The sequence below is a fragment of the Cavia porcellus genome, unplaced genomic scaffold (genome assembly GCF_034190915.1).
Source record: "Cavia porcellus strain 051 isolate PalLab524CR breed Dunkin Hartley unplaced genomic scaffold, mCavPor4.1 scaffold_18, whole genome shotgun sequence".
Classification (NCBI taxonomy): Eukaryota; Metazoa; Chordata; class Mammalia; order Rodentia; family Caviidae; genus Cavia; species Cavia porcellus.
This window is the reverse complement of record NW_026947501.1, coordinates 21084518-21099800: the sequence shown is the minus strand read 5'-3', so window position 1 is coordinate 21099800 and position 15283 is coordinate 21084518. Positions and strand designations below refer to the sequence as shown.

The following is a 15283-nucleotide window of genomic DNA, read 5'->3' as shown; positions in this document are numbered from 1 at the left end:
AGTGCCTAAAGTGAAATGATTTTCAAAGAAAAAAGAAATTGCCACTTTCATCTCCTAAAGCCAGAGGTGTGAAAAGTTTGGAAGAACGCTGACATTTGCCTGAACCAAAGGAGTAAAGAAAAATGTGTCAGCCTAGTAACTTTCTTTTGCAAACAGGGCTTTGAGGGCCAGGACACAAATTATGCAAGGAAGGCTTTTTGTAGACCCCCTTTCTTTAAGAAACTACCTCACTCGGATTGTCATTGTCTCACTTAACCCTCACTACATTTCCATTCAAATAGAAATATTGGAGAAATTAGTATTGCATTTTAAAAGTGAGTAGCTGTGTGCTTAGTATTCAATTAGCACAAAATTCACCTAAGAAAAACTTGCAAAGTATTGACTTGCATAAAAATCCATACAAACTAATACTACTTTTAAATGATGAATGTTTCTCTAGCCGAAAAACACATGCAGTGTATTATGACAGTTATTTGCTTTAAAAAGCTAAGTACTTCAAAAGATATTAAAGATAACCATAATCAATAACATAACATATCAGAAGTTTCCAGTTGTTTATTTTAGCTTAAAAATAACTTTAAACTTCTGAGTCTTGGATGCTCAAATTAGAGTATTTTGTATTTAGCAGTCCTTTTAAACAGATGATTGCTCAGATGTATTTTTATTTATATAGCTGTTGGTAAGGAATCTGTAGAAAACTTGATTATGTGAATTAGCAACTACAAGTTACATACATACATCTACAGATGCACTAAATAAATCCTCTCTTCTTTAGGCCACGGCTTTAGAAGCCTCATTCAAAATAAGAGAAAGAAAAAAGGAAACTTTTAAACAGTGTCTTTCAGCCACGTTTCAATTTAATCTCACATTTGAGTTCCACAATTGTTTTTAATACGTACCCTTTGCGCCATCGGCCTCTCTGGCTCCCTTCCTACTTCAACTTCTAATATATCCTCTTTAAGGCCAGTGTGAAAAGAAACAAATACGCAAACTCCCCCGGAAAAAAAAAAAAAAAGCACGACGAAAAATCCCTTAACGTCGTCTCCAGCAATGTGAGCTGCTGGTCCCAGATCTTCGGTCTACCGGACCTGAAGCCAAGCGCCCGAGTCACTGAGCATAAAAGCGCTCCGTTTCCAAGACAGCGGCGGGGGCAAAAAGAAAAAAAGGGGGGATAAAAAGCAGATCTTCTTTCCCCAAAAAATCAGTTAAAAAATAAAAAAAAGAGCGCCCCTCAGACCCAACTACCAAATCTCATGGCTTTCTGCCACTCCAGCTGTCAATCACAGGCGAGGTTGTCAACGTGGTGAATGAATGATCATCCGCTCTGTCTTCTTCTGGTCAGAACACCTCAAATGTTAATATTCAAATGCACAAAGCCCTAGCGCTTTCTTCCCTTGAATCAGTCCTAATTCCTAATCAGTTTCTCTCTTCTCTCGCTCTTTCTCTTTCTCTCCCTCTCTCTCCGTCTTTGCAACTGCTGCACTGGAGGGAGATTAGAGAAGGAGGGTTAAAAAAAATGTCTGTCTGAGTTTGTCTTAAAGGAGCCACGATCGATGCTGTCCGCTTGCAGTCCCCGTGCGTGTGTAAAGTGTGTGTTGCACAGGCGGAGAGGTGGATTCCGACCAGAATGCTAGAACCCGGAAGTAGTGGTGGCCATAACAGGTCGCGTCTTACACAATGCATTGGGCTGCAGCAAGTAGGTTCCTCCGCAGGGGTGGGTGCGCGTAGCGAGCTCTGTCCGCACTGGAGAGGCAGAAAGGCGCTCCATTAAATCGCACGCACAGGCACAAACACCACACACCCCGTGCACACGCACACAAACGCAGGCAGCAGCACCCAGCCGCCGGTTTTATTTTCCATATTCTTTTTCTCTCCCTCCCCCTGCAGGCTCTCTCCCAAAAGAGGACTCTCTTGAAATAAATTGGGAATAAACGCGGGCCAGGCAGCAGCAGGAATTATTTTGCTCAGGGCTCCGTGCGTAGACTTCAAGACTTTCCTCGAAATTATTGGGGTCTGCCAGTATTTTTTTTCTGGGGAGGTGGGTGATGCGCTAAGTACTGGATTCTCAGAACTGGACGCCCCAAGGAGAAAAGTCAAACTGGGAACAAGGAGAAGAGAAGCCGGCGCAGGGCTGGGAGAGGCTCTGCTAGGAGTCCCGAGAACGTAGGGCGGAGGTAGCCCGAGCTTTCTGCAGACCCAGCCTAGAGATTTTCGCTGTCAGAGGTGGACGCCCGGACGGAGGACAGGAAATGCTTGCATTTTGTCACTTTGGGTCTGGACGCCCCCACCTCCACGTCCCGGCAGCTCCAGCCCCAGCCCTGGCGCCCCGCACGAAGTGAGAGAGGAAGGGAGGGAACAATGAGCTGGGCTCTGGGAATGTGCCCCCAGCGCCTGTTTACAAACACCAAGCTATTTATGATCGCCGGAAAGCGAAACCCGACGCGGGCTCCCAGCAGTCAGACCTCGCAGGCGGGCGGGCGGAGCCCGGTCCGAGAGCCGCAGGGAAAGAGGCTCCTTCCCTAACCCGCTGCTAGGGAGGCAGCCGTGCGCCCAGGGCGCGGCGCGATGCGGCCGGAGCGCTGGGTTCAGGCTGCGGCCTCGGCGCCTTTGTCTTCGAGGCGCCAAGGGGCTTCAGCCTTGGCCTCGCCGGAGTCTGGAGGGTCTCTGCGCCCCCCCGGTCTTCCTCCGGCGACGCCCGGCGCTTTTCTCCCCAGACTTCTATCCCCATACTCCGCTTTTCTGTTCCTGACTCTGCTCGGCAACAACTCCTTATGCCAGAGAAAAAAAGAAACCCAGTTCGGGAGCTGAGATTTCAGACAAAAGCTGCCCGTACCTAACAACTCAGAGTCTCCAAGCCAGCCACCGATTTCAACTTTCTCCCCGTAAATATCTATTCTCGGGGCTTACATGTTTCCCTTCTTTTTATTCTCCCATCCTAAGTTAGCCCTTTAATATTATATTTAGTGGAGTTATTTTCCTCTTTATTTTTCTGCCCGCCTGGCTTGGGTCTGCCCAGGCGCCTCAGCGCAAGCAGCTGGAAAGCTCACATCCCAGGCAGGGCTCGCAGCTCGCTCGGCTCGGAGAAGATTTTCTCCCCCTCCCTCCAGCTGAAACCTCGCAGAAAACTCCCCCTGCGGTCGACTGGAAAATGAGCTCACCCAAATCTCGGTAGGCAGCCGTGGAGGAGGGCTCGGCCAATCAGGAGACGCCCCCGCCCAGGCGGCCTCGCATTGGCTGCGGGGAAAATCAATTATCAAATAATCGATCAGCAGGGAGCTTCGATCTGCCGGGAATGCAAACTGCCAGTCCGGATTCCCGCCCTGATGGTGGCCAAAAGGCTGACTCTCTCAAAGCTGCCGGCCCGCGCTCTCATGCCCTCCCCCCCATCCCACCCGGCCAGCTGCGGACCAAACCCTCACCCCCGAGGGGGGATAGCTGGTGGAAGAGTTTTGGAAAAGATTAGGGGCCCCCTTCATGCGGACGTTGTTTGGAAAAGGTTAGCTCACAGATGCAGTGAAGCCAACTCTTAGACGCAAAGTAAGAAAGAGCATTTGCATCCGTCCGCGCAATAGAACTCAAGTTTCCGTTGAGTGGGCTTGTGAGGAGCAGGGGACCCGGGCGATCATCAGAACGTAGAGCAGCATTCTGTTCCACCGAGCCCTAGTAGTCTCCCTAAGCGACGTCCATGGCTTCTTCCAGCGCTCCGCAGGGGCCAGCGCAGGGTTGATTCATCCCAACCGTGGAGCGTTCGCGGAAAGCCAAGCAGATGAGCCTTCCCAGCCTCCCCGCCCCCAACACTGAACTTGCTCCTTGTATGCCTGAAGGGTCGACACGCGTTCACCCCAAACCTTCAGGTGCGCTTTGAGTTAGAAGAGCTCAACGATTAAAACAGAAAAATCCCCCAGGAGCTCTTAGCACTTACCTGTCTTTGCTTTCTTCTTTCTTAATTTTTAGTTTCTGTCTCCAGTACTCAAATTTTAGGTTCATCACATGAAAATGTACTGTTTGGTGACACAGTTACCCTGATACATCGCTTGGGAGGTTGAGGCAGGCCTGAGATTGAAAGTCAGCAGTGGGGAAAGCCAGGTGAGTTATCAGAGCCAAAGCCCAGGTCTGATACCGCCCCCCCCCCACCACCACCAAGTGAATTTGAAAGCAGAATTTCAAGCCGAGATGGAGCCTTGTGAATTCAGAAAAGAGATTTTTTTGTTCAATTTTGCGAAGCTGAGCTGGCTAGGCCAGGCAGCGCAATACTTTTCCGAGCATGGGGAGGACTGCGCTGGGCCGGCGGCAGCGAGCTGTTGCCCAGCTCCGGAGGGCTGGGGCCACACCTGAGAGCTCCGAGGCCGCTCCAGGGGGTGGGAGCGAGGTCCCCCAGCAGGCCTGCCAGGGATCAGCGCTGCTGGGGGGAGGAGGATGGGGGTCCAAGCAGACTTCCACCAGGGCACGTCTACGTTTGAGGTCCTTAAGTGAGCTACGAAGGAAATTATGTAAGTATAATTCAACTGAGAGAAATTTACTGCGAAATCCCCTCAGATGACCATGGTCTAGAGGTTCTTGGTCAGACTTAGGCAATGGTCTTGGAGATATCTAGACATGCATCCACCTTTTCAGATTTGGAAAAGATCAGTTTTTATATATACAGTATATATTTTTTGACAACAGGGTTTACTTTATATTGTTAACTTCCAGTAACTTTTTCTTTTGTTTTCTAAAAGAAGTGAAAAATGGAAGGTTCAGGTAAGTTGCTCTTTGCAAACATAACCAGTATTCTTCAAAGCACAGGAGTGATTATGTGTGATTATCCACGATGTGTCAATTTTACATTAAAATGTATTTTAAATTACCTACACACAGATTTTTCCTTACAGAATGTGATACTTAGAGTTTGTGAGTTTAAACTCATAATAGTTTTGAGAAGTGTCTTTTCATTTGTAACTGTGAACCTAATACTCCTTCAAGGCCTTCATACGATTAATTCTGAACAATCAAGGGACTAAAACACTTTTACAATGTAATTACAGTAGTACAAATTGTTTGCCCAAACCTCATTCTGGATAAGGATTTTACAATTAGCAAACAGTTATTACAGTTGGTGCTCGCTGAGAGAAATTACAGAGAGGACATCTAGAGTTGCAATATAATAGCTATAAAAAAACCTCTCTTTTAACAGGGTAGCAATTAATCAACTATTAAAAGGGAGAAGTGAAGGGACAGTTCTAGATACAGTATCTTGGAAAACTATTGCAGATATGGATGTCAGTTCTGTGGCAGTTCCTGTCCTAAGCTTATTTCAGATCATTGCTTCTTAAGGCAATAACACTTTTATTTTACAAATACTTGGCCTGGAGAAGGGTTCTGGCACTTGGCTCCAGCTCTTGTGATGCAGGCCTTCCTTTCTGTTTCCCTCTCATATCCCGAGCATCTTCCCCAAGATAGAGACCAGCGACTAAAAAACAGGCAGGCTGAGCCCTTGGTCTCTATTGTTTACACATCCTCTAAGGAGGCATTTAAAGCCAGCAGGGCTCCTCCGGACTGTTGGTATAGTGGCCTGGGAGAACGCTCTTGTAACTTTCTGTTCTCCAATAAGGAATTGTCTTTGGAAAGCCCACATCCTGAATTAAGCTTTTGTCTCAAAAGTTCACCCTGATGAGTCAGCTGAAAAACCCTAAATTAAAGAATCACCTCTTAAGGTAAAATGTGTGTGTATTTGCCAGCCCAGAATAAACAAAAGCCCGTTAATCAATGGAGTATGGCAGCTGTGTTCACAGTGTGATAAGGGTTTATCATCTGCCACCTAACTTTAAGATGCCTGTTAAAATGTTTTGATTGCGTTTTAGGTTGCCCTGTGGCGTGTGGGGTTGGGGTTTGCACTTCAAGAACATCCATCCTCCAAATCTGTTCCCACATTAGTATTTGCATTTCAAAAAGCCAGAAATAAGGGGAAGGGAGTTTAAAGAAAATAAGATTTGAAATCAGTAGAGATACTAGAGGAATGTTGGAGATAAGAGCCTGAATGTGATGGGAGAAAAGATACTAAGAAGTCAAAACTAATGAATGGCTTTGAGAAAAGTGAAATAAACTAGTTAGAGGCCTATTAAAAGGAGAAGCCTGGTTAGATGATATGAAAGGGGGTCACCCAGGGGGATTAGAGAGGACGTTAATCAAGTGCCCCAAAGCACTCCAGGCTATAAGGATTCCCAGATTTGTTTACTGCATTTTGCTTCAGAAAACAACGCATGTCTGGTCCAATTCAGAAGTCGATGAGAGGTCATCGAAGGCACTTTGACCATTGCAGGGGAAATACCTAACTCACTCTGATCTGAGTGGAAAACACTAAAGTTTAGGGAAAAGAAACCTTTTGGGGGAGGAGGGGCTTCCCTTACTATTTTTCTATTTCAGATCATTAAAACACTTTGGTCTCTAGAGGGGGAAAAACTACACTGGTTAACATAATTACTAGCTCTGACATTTTCAGAACTTATAGAGGTCTTTTATTAATTAAATGGAGGGCTTAATAAAATATTCCTAATAAAATTTATGGTTGTCTTAAAACTTTCTAAACAGTGCTATAAATTCTTAATAAAATTAACTGGGAAATGAGTTATTAGCCCACACTTTACCCCTCCCCCAACTTTGACATAAGAAGTACCTGCAGAATGGAAAGAAATAGAAATCTTTTAGTTAAATATAATTAGCCAAAATCATGCATTGTACTAGAAAAGGTAAAGTCTTGACTGTCATTTCTATCTAATGGCCTTGGCCAACAGTAAACCCCAGAAGACACCCACAAAACTTCATGGAAGGAATTACTGTATTTAACTGTATTTTATATACATGTGCATATATGCATATATAAACCTATTTGAAACACAATCTTTAATTTGCTGGATTAAGTTACATGTTAAATGTTTTTAATAAAAAGCATAAACGCATGCAAAATCATAAGATATAGAATCTTGATGAGTTAGGCTGTAAATAACTTTATCCATTAGACGATAATTAAAATGAAATACCTTATAATTTTTTCAATTTAATTTCTTCAATGATAACTTATAAATGATGAATTTCTCATAACCTTCCCCTCATTAATAACTGTGGATGTATTTTGGGAAGCTGCATTTTGTTGAGCACATATATAAAATTTTTCCGAAACACTATTTCAAAACCTTGGCAAGTTATCCTAAGTTTTGAGATACTTCTTGGCTTCACAGATCCAATACTGGCTGACCTGCTGAATAAAAGAACAACACACTCCAAACCTCATCAAACACCCTTGGTGAATTGTTAAGCATTTGAAGACTTGATCTTTTGTGCCGTCTACTGGACAATGGAAAAACTGCAGCCTAGATGGCAAACTTTTCCCTTGACCGGTGTTTAACAATGGAGGGGGAGGGGTAAAGGGAGAGAGGTAGAGGGGTGATTGGGTGCTGGCATAAGACCTAAGTGAGCCTCTCAGAACAGGGCTTTCGATCTAATCGCATTTTTTTGTGGCTCAAATTGAAGGGAAGACATTATGTCTTCTCTCAACCCACTTGACTAAGGTTAGGTTAAGATCCACATTCAGGACAGCTGTGTGTGTATACATGTACAATAGTTTAGGAGAAAAAAAGAAAAAGTGGACAGGCTTAGCATTCTGAGAAATAACTTGAAGTTTCTTTTTTTTTCTCCTTCTCCTCCTCCTCTTCCTCCTCCTCTTCGTTCCTTTCCTTCTCCTCCTCCTCTTTCTCTTTCTCCTTCTGTTCCTTCTTGCTTTCTGAAAGGATCTTGCTATGTAGTGTGGGCTGGCCGTGAGTTCACTATGTAGCCCAGGCTGGCCTCAAACTCATGGTAATCCTCCTGTCTCAGCCTCTCAAGTGCTGGGATTACAGGCATGCACACCTGGCAGCATTCTGAAAAATAAAATGTGGGTAGTGGCTTGATTTTGAGTATAAAGTTGCTTGACGTGTATTTACTACCTGGATAACGGTGGATGTAGAAATTAATTCTTGGGATTTGGAAAGTGACATTACGAAGTACTTGAGAAAATAAGTTTTGGGAGAGGGAGTGAAACTGTTAGTCAAAACCATGTTAGTGCAGTTCCCTTTCTGGCAATTGTGGATGAAAATGTGAAACTTAAAGTGTTTTTCACTGGGAAAGCATAAATGGGGGAAAGTGTGGGTAACAGTCACAGTTGAATGCCATTAAATTGCAGAGGCTGTTTGATGTTCTTGTAAGCATTAAAAATACTGTATACATTTTGGTTATGACTTTAAAAATACTTATGAAGCCCATCATTGTGGAATCTTTGGAGTGGGAAAGAAACCACGAATCTAACTCTGACCTCCATTTGATACTGACATAGTTTTTGAAGTAATTTCAATGAGTAGAGAGAAGCAATTCTGTTAAGAAAGCCATATATATATGAAGTCAAACTGATTTTGGTAAAATAGGCACAAGACTTTGGTACAAGAGCTATTAATGTTGTTTCTGCTTTTCTGAACTTAAAATTCTGTATGACATTTTAATAAAACCTAGAATATGTGAGTGCCTATTAGGGTGCCTATTATGAAAACCCAATAGTGAAAAAGACAGCTTCAGTATGTTTTATTGAGGCATAAATATATTTCAGTGGTGTTCTTCAAACATACATTGTCATGGAGTATGATGTCAAAGTGATTTTAAGTCTTGAATTAAGTGTAGATACCCTGAGGAACCTGGGCTGACATTCACTACTCACAGCATGGCAAGCTCAGGATGGTTTCAGTTCATTTTTGCAGACATGGGAGGGTCGGCATCTTAGAAACTTTAGCATGAGCAACTGAACTGTGAATCATTATTATTTTGTGAGCTTCTATTTGATCCAGATTTTAAAACAAAAAGCCCCCATGACAATAGCTGCAAAGCAGAAAAGTCTTCCAGGAACTGACCACAAGTGAACAGAGCTTATGCCGCGTATTCTAAGCTAATAATGGGAGCACAGGACTGAGCACTGGAAGACGTCTGGCAGCCTGCTCTAGTCACCCACTGCAAACATTTACCTTTGAAGCAACTGGATAAGCCAGATTGGTCATGGTTCGCCTCCATGTTCGCCTTGATAAAGGGGCGCAATTTGTGAAACCTTCAGGCAAAAATCCAGTGATTATTCAAAACTAAATATTTTAACATTTCATTGAGTTAGCTAATGAATAAGAAAAACATCGAAGGCTTCCTGCAGCTCACAAAGAATTCTAGCGGCAGAAAATACAAGGCGGGAAGACCCAGAAACCGAAGGACGCCTGCTGAGCAGTTATTGACTTGTGAATATCTGAAAATGTACTCTTCTGTGCCCTTATTTAAAAATGAAAAATAAATACCATCTTTCCTTGTCTTTTGTTTTGAAATGAACTTCACATTATGCATAGCTTACTAAAAACATTTTTTTTTTTTTCTGAGTAGTTTATGAGTAAAAGGGCCACTTGGAAAGCGGGTAACTAATGGGACAAGTCCACGTATCAACTGCAAACAACTGGGTTCGAAGCCGAGCCCACAGCCCTGCTCCCCAGCGCACGGAGGGTAACTTCATTCCCTGGCAGCTCGGGGGTCACTTCCGGGGCGCTCATGCATGCAGGAGCAGTCAGCTCAGCAGGACTGCCGCGCGCGACAGCGACAGCCCGTGTGCGTGGAGGCGCGGATCCCGAGGTGCCCGGCCCCGCGCGGTGGTCTGGTTCCAGAGCGCCCCCGCCCCAGCTCCCGCGCCAGCCTGCACCCCGGGAGGCGCTGGCTTCCCGGGCCGAGTGGGGCCGCGCCAGACTGCTTCCAGCGACAGAGGCTGCAGAGCGTGCTCACGCCTGGCTGGCTCTGGGGAGGTGTTGGGGGAACCTGTCCCCTGGGAAGAGGAAGGGCTAAAGGGGTGCTCCCCCCTGCTGGCTGCCCCCCTTGCGGGTCTCCGAGGCCGCCACCTATTTCCTCCTCGGAGCTCCCAGAAGGCGGTGGGTGGCGGCCGGTGAGCTGCAGCTGCAGACTGGGAAGTGCGCGGCCAGGACGCGGCGGCCCAGGCCGATGGCCCGGGTGTCCCGCTGCTTTGGAGGGTGCCTTTTATTCCCCGCGGACTCCAGGGCGCCCTGGTCTCTGCCTCTTGGCCTAATTCTAGAAGCTTTCTCCCCAGTTCTTGGACGGCAGCCCCTCTGCAGGAGCCCAGCGTGCAGTCCACCTCCCGGTTCCTCTCCGGAGGTCAAGTGTCCTCTGCGAGTCTGTTTAGCACGTGGGAGCCTTTGGGGACCCCCGCCGGCCCTCTCGGAGGGGTTGGAACAAGCGCGCGTTTGTGGCTGAGGTTATGATTTCAGGTGCGCTAATGGCTCTCCAGGCCCCGGGAGGACCCTGGGGAGATGGTTGCTTTTCCGTCTCCCGGGTTCCTGCCACCGCGAAAAGGCTGGGGAGGCACCGCTAGGGCGAGATCGGTGCGCCCCTCGCCTCGCTGGCGCTCTCACCTAGGAAGGAGGAGAGGTGGAGGAGGAGGAGGAGGTGGAAGAGGAGGAGGAGGGGGTGGAGGAGGAGGTGGAAGAGGAGGAAGAGGAGGTGGAGGAGGAGGAGGAGGAGGTGGAGGAGGTAGAGGAGGAGGTGGAGGAGGAGAAGGAGGAGGAGGAGGTGGAGGAGGAGGAGGAGGTGGAGGAGGTGGAAGAGGAGGAGAAGAAGGAGGGGAGGAGGTGGAGGAGGAGGTAGAAGAGGAGGAGGTGGAGGAGGAGGAGGAGGAGGAGGAGGAGGGGGCACGGCAGAGGACTGCGGCGCCAGCAAAGGGAGGAAAAGCGAGTCAGTGACATGAACGACAAAAGGGGAAAGCTCTGGGGAGTCTACAGAGACAGAGGCAAGGAATGACCCAGAGCTGCAATCCCGTTGCGCCAGGACACAGTAAAGCTGCCTGGCTCCCGCGCCTGTACCGCCTGGCCAGGGAGCTGGAGCTGTGTTCCTTCCCTAGTGTGGCTTTCAGCTTGGCAGAAGTCTTATCTTAGACTTTGCATACTCGCATGTTGACTTTTCTAAATAGTTCTGCGTGTATCCCCTTGGTGACGTTTGCAAACAATCCCTTGGAGGAAGCCTGGAAAAAGAGTCCTAATGTCCAGTCATCTGAGCTGGGGTGGAGTGATTGCTTGGCAGCCTGGCACCCACTTTTCACAGCCCCTTCCCCACCAAAGAGAACTTCTGAGCTTGTAAGACTCTGGGTTCCATTTGCACATTTCACAGATACCAGACAAGTGACATAGTTGCTTCTCTCTCTCTTCTGAATGCTTCAAGCTTCTTTTTAAAATACCTTTCTCTAATTCTTAAAAATAAATCTCAACTAGGGCCAGGAATTTAGCTCAGTGTGAGGCCGTGAGTTCGATCCTTGGTAACCAATAAATAAATACATAAATAAAGAGATAAGTAAATAAATCTCCACTAATGAAGAAGACTTGCCTGTATTCTTTTCAAAAGAAGCTTGGAGATCCGGGCAGTCCCTGTCTTGTACCAGAAGCACCTGCCGTGGGTGCTGGTGGTGAGTAGGGGTTGGAGTGTGCAGGGTGCCTGGGTGATGACTTCCTTTCCTGTGCCCCAAAACTGACTTGCTATCAGCAACCATGCTGACTGGGGGAAGCACCTCTATGCAGAGCATCGAGACAGAATAGAATGGGAGAGCTTATGTTGGATGGTGATGGTGGTAGGAGTCTCCTACAGCTCACTCTTCTACTGTCCCTCCAGAAACAAAAAGCAGAACAAACAAATGAACAAATAAATACTTTGTGTTTTTTGCAGCTGAGCGACCCTAGGCACAAAACTGACCGAGGTCACCCAGGGGAGGAGGAGGGCATGGAAGCCTCTATTTACCCCAGGGTTAAAAGGAACACCACAGCTTGTCTTTAAGACTTCAAGGAGCATCTTAGAGAGACTCAACCTCCATGGGGATGTCTAGGTATTAACTTTACGAAAACAGCATATTACTTCTACTTACCCAAAGGTCAGCACCACTTCCCCCCAGGTACCATACCCTGAAATTTTAAAAATCTTGAGTTTCAAATTTTACTCCTAAAACAAACCTGTTATATATTGTCCTCTTCTCCCATCCCTTGGTTATTTTTAGGCTATAATGCCAATGTTTTTTATTTCTTTGGATTTCCTCCTGGTTTGGGGGTTTTGCACAGTAAGCTGCTTGCAGGCTGGATATATGTAGTTATTTGTGTTTTTTTTATAGTTTAAACGTTCATTTTTTTAAAAAGTCTTTGAATAACCTCAAATACTCTTTGATGTTTAAGCTTTAGTAATATTCTGTGTTTGAGTATAGCTTTTTTGATAAGTTTATCACCTTTTTTATAAACTTCTTGATTCACAAATCTTTCAGTTGAAAATTTTTCCAGCAACCCAGATCTTTTCCATTTGTTTAATGATGATAGACTGAACCTGAAGAACAATTTTTTTTTTGTCTTTTTATTTTTTATCAGTACCAGGGATTGAACTCACAACCACACACTTGCAAGGCAGGCGCTTATGCCGCTGAGCTAAATTCCCAGCCCCTGAAGAACAATTTTGAAAATTGGTCTTATAAGAAAAAGCTAATGTCCACAGCTAAGATTTCTCATAGGGTCAATGGAGAAGAGTAGCAGAGTTTGGTCTCAAATTTTAGATTAGGCACCAATGGGTTGATGGAATTCAAATGTGTTAATCACCTGCAAAATTAATTGATTATATTGTTTTAATCTCTAGGTACATTTTTGATTTAATGATCATATGTTATAAAATTTAAAAATGTACAACTTCAAAATCCAAAAAATTAAAAATTAGCATGTCTCTATCTATGTATGTATCTATTTATTCCAGAGAAAATTTAAAAGGGTTGATATTTTGGAATTGGGTTGGAGAAAGTTATCCTAAAGCAGTAAGTATTTCCTTGATTTGATTTAGACATTTATATTCAGCTTTACAGATTTTACCTTCCTAATGTCCTCTGGATTGTTATCTTGTTATTCTTTTAAACATAGTCCCACCTAAAATAAAACCTGTAAATGTTTAAAAAGTGAAACTTTATACTGCAGTAACAATTTCTTGTCTGTTTTTCCCAATGTAGCATACAATAAAGTTTAAAATAGTGTATTTGGAGATAGTCTCCTAAATAAACTTTTCCTTACTTTGGGAAGCAATAACCTAAAGACATTTTCAAAATGCCATATTCTTAACAGATTTTGCTTTCTGTATCTGCGTGACCAAATGCCACTCAACAAGCATGGCACAGTGGCCACTGAAAGAAGAGTATTCAGGCAGAGCCCGGTGACACAAGGCTGTAATTCCAGCACTGAGGGAAGTTGAGGCAGAAGGGTGACAAGATCAATAGGAGTCCCCCCTGGGCAACTTAGATCGCATCTCAAAATAAAATATAAAAAGGTCTGAATGTGTAGCCCACTGGTCAAGCACTGACCTCCAGAACTGAAAGAAAAACAAAATATTTAGTATGGAAAGAAATGGACCCTAATGACTAAGAAAAAATAAATTCCAATTTTAGGCGAAGGAATTAATACAGTGTTTTACAATTCAGCTTTTATTTAAAGTAGAGTTATATCTTATATTTCTGTAAATTTTGATATCAGTAAACTCTATTAAAGACGCTATTTCATAAGACAGCATTTAGAAATATAATCATTATAATTGTAACATTGGTATGGTCCAAACTTGGGATAATAATGGGCAATTTTTGGAAAATATATGATTCTATAAAAATGCCAATAATTTTTTATAAAACCCTTCAAAATACTGAGGTCTGAAATTCTTGTGTTGTATGTTCTAGAGAAGAAAAACACAAATACTTTTACTTTGAACTTTTTTCCCCAATTTATTCACTGTCATGGCTTCTTTTTTGGTTTTGTCTCCTTTTTTTTTTTTTTTTTTTTTTTTTTAAATTTTCCTGACAGAGAAATCGAGCATCAGAAGAATTTCTTAATATCGTCAGGCACTGTAACCTCCAGACAAAACTAAGTTTTAAAATGACTAAGTCTTTGTGGAAAGACACACATGAAAGGACTAATGTAAATAGAAAGACGTCAGACGCACAGGATTATTTTATTGTTATTGTTGTTACATTAGCTTTTGACTAGATATTTGTGGTATATTTTAGAAGTTAAAATATTTCATTTTTTCTCCACTGACCCGACACCATTTCAAGGTTCTCTGTTTTACATTTCTCTGGGTTTTTTTTTTTTTTCTTTATAGCACCACACACTGAATTTGTAAGGCAAGAGGTAATTTATATGAAGATTTAACTTTTTATGTCTAAGAATGCTTAGGTATTTCAACGGTTAAATGCTATTTGATTGAAACTTTTATTCCAATTTATTTCTAGGTAGGAAATTGAGTTAAAGTAATAATTTATCGAAATAACATAAATACTTGGCTGTCTTAAAAACTAAGGAAATTCAAAATCAAAAAGCATTTGTTGGCGTTACCAGAATGCTGGAGAACTTGGAAACTGCAAAACTGAACTGAAAGCTACAGTTCTTTTAATACCTGTCACTGTCCTGTGTCTCTTAATCAGTATCCACGCACAAGGCACCTACGCTGAGCTTCCAGAAGGTGCTCTGCAATCTATTGCTCTGAAGGGCAAATTCAACCATATTTAAGCTCCTAACAATACTACACTATAGCTATTGTTGGTTTCATGAGACAAACTAAAATCCTGACCTGAGATGAACTAAATATTCAGAACCAACTAGTTATTGATTTATGATTCTGTTCCTGGTGGGTATCATGTTTTTGTTTTTATTTTTTTCTTGAGTATTGAACTCCCTTAATTTTGCATTTTTTAAAATATCTAAGATAGTCGTCCTTTTAAAAAAAATTAACCTAATTTACCTGAAAGTATTGTATGCTTTTAGACATTTTTACCTGTTACCTGCTTAGGACTTATTTGTTTAAGGTATTCAATCAATGAATCTTATTCAGTGCTATAGTTTGTGTTTGCTTCGAAAGTCTCCTTTTTATTTACTTTGTCCTTTTCTATAATTTAGTAATAATTTAGTAATTTCTTTGTAATTTAGTTCTTTGACGCAGTTGGTTAATCTCATACTGGGGAGCTGATTAAAAACACTGCCTAAAAATGCCTATTTCTATTGCTGGTATTAATCAGCATTTTTTCCTTTTTTTTTTTTTTTTTGGTTTGTGTATCAAAATATTTCCACTCTAGCAATTCTAAGTGAGTGTAGTCAAAAAGCTCCATAATCAGTTCTTTTTAATACAGCCGCAATCTTACTACTGTATGCTCTCTCTAATGTTCCTACTAAGTAACTCCAAGGAATAACAAGTGGTC

The 15283-nt window shown here is 43.4% G+C and overlaps 1 protein-coding gene and 1 long non-coding RNA gene across 3 annotated transcripts in view; one reads left to right on the top strand and one right to left on the bottom strand.

The window, feature by feature from the left end:
* Positions 1 to 1629, bottom strand: part of Meis1 (Meis homeobox 1) — a 127920-nt gene extending 126291 nt beyond the window's left edge. Inside the window, exon 1 of one of the 2 annotated variants that reach the window (XM_063229527.1) lies at positions 900 to 1629. In XM_063229527.1, the coding sequence (XP_063085597.1) occupies positions 900 to 911 (12 nt within the window). In that variant the 5' untranslated portion in view covers positions 912 to 1629. The remainder of the gene's footprint in view (positions 1 to 899) is intronic. The other variant, XM_063229528.1, reaches the window with a different exon arrangement.
* Positions 1630 to 1858: 229 nt separating this feature from the next.
* LOC134471289 (uncharacterized) lies at positions 1859 to 9349 on the top strand. Its single transcript, XR_010040590.1, has 2 exons — positions 1859 to 4490; positions 7215 to 9349. It is a non-coding gene; the product is annotated as an uncharacterized LOC134471289 (long non-coding RNA).
* Positions 9350 to 15283: the final 5934 nt, after the last annotated feature.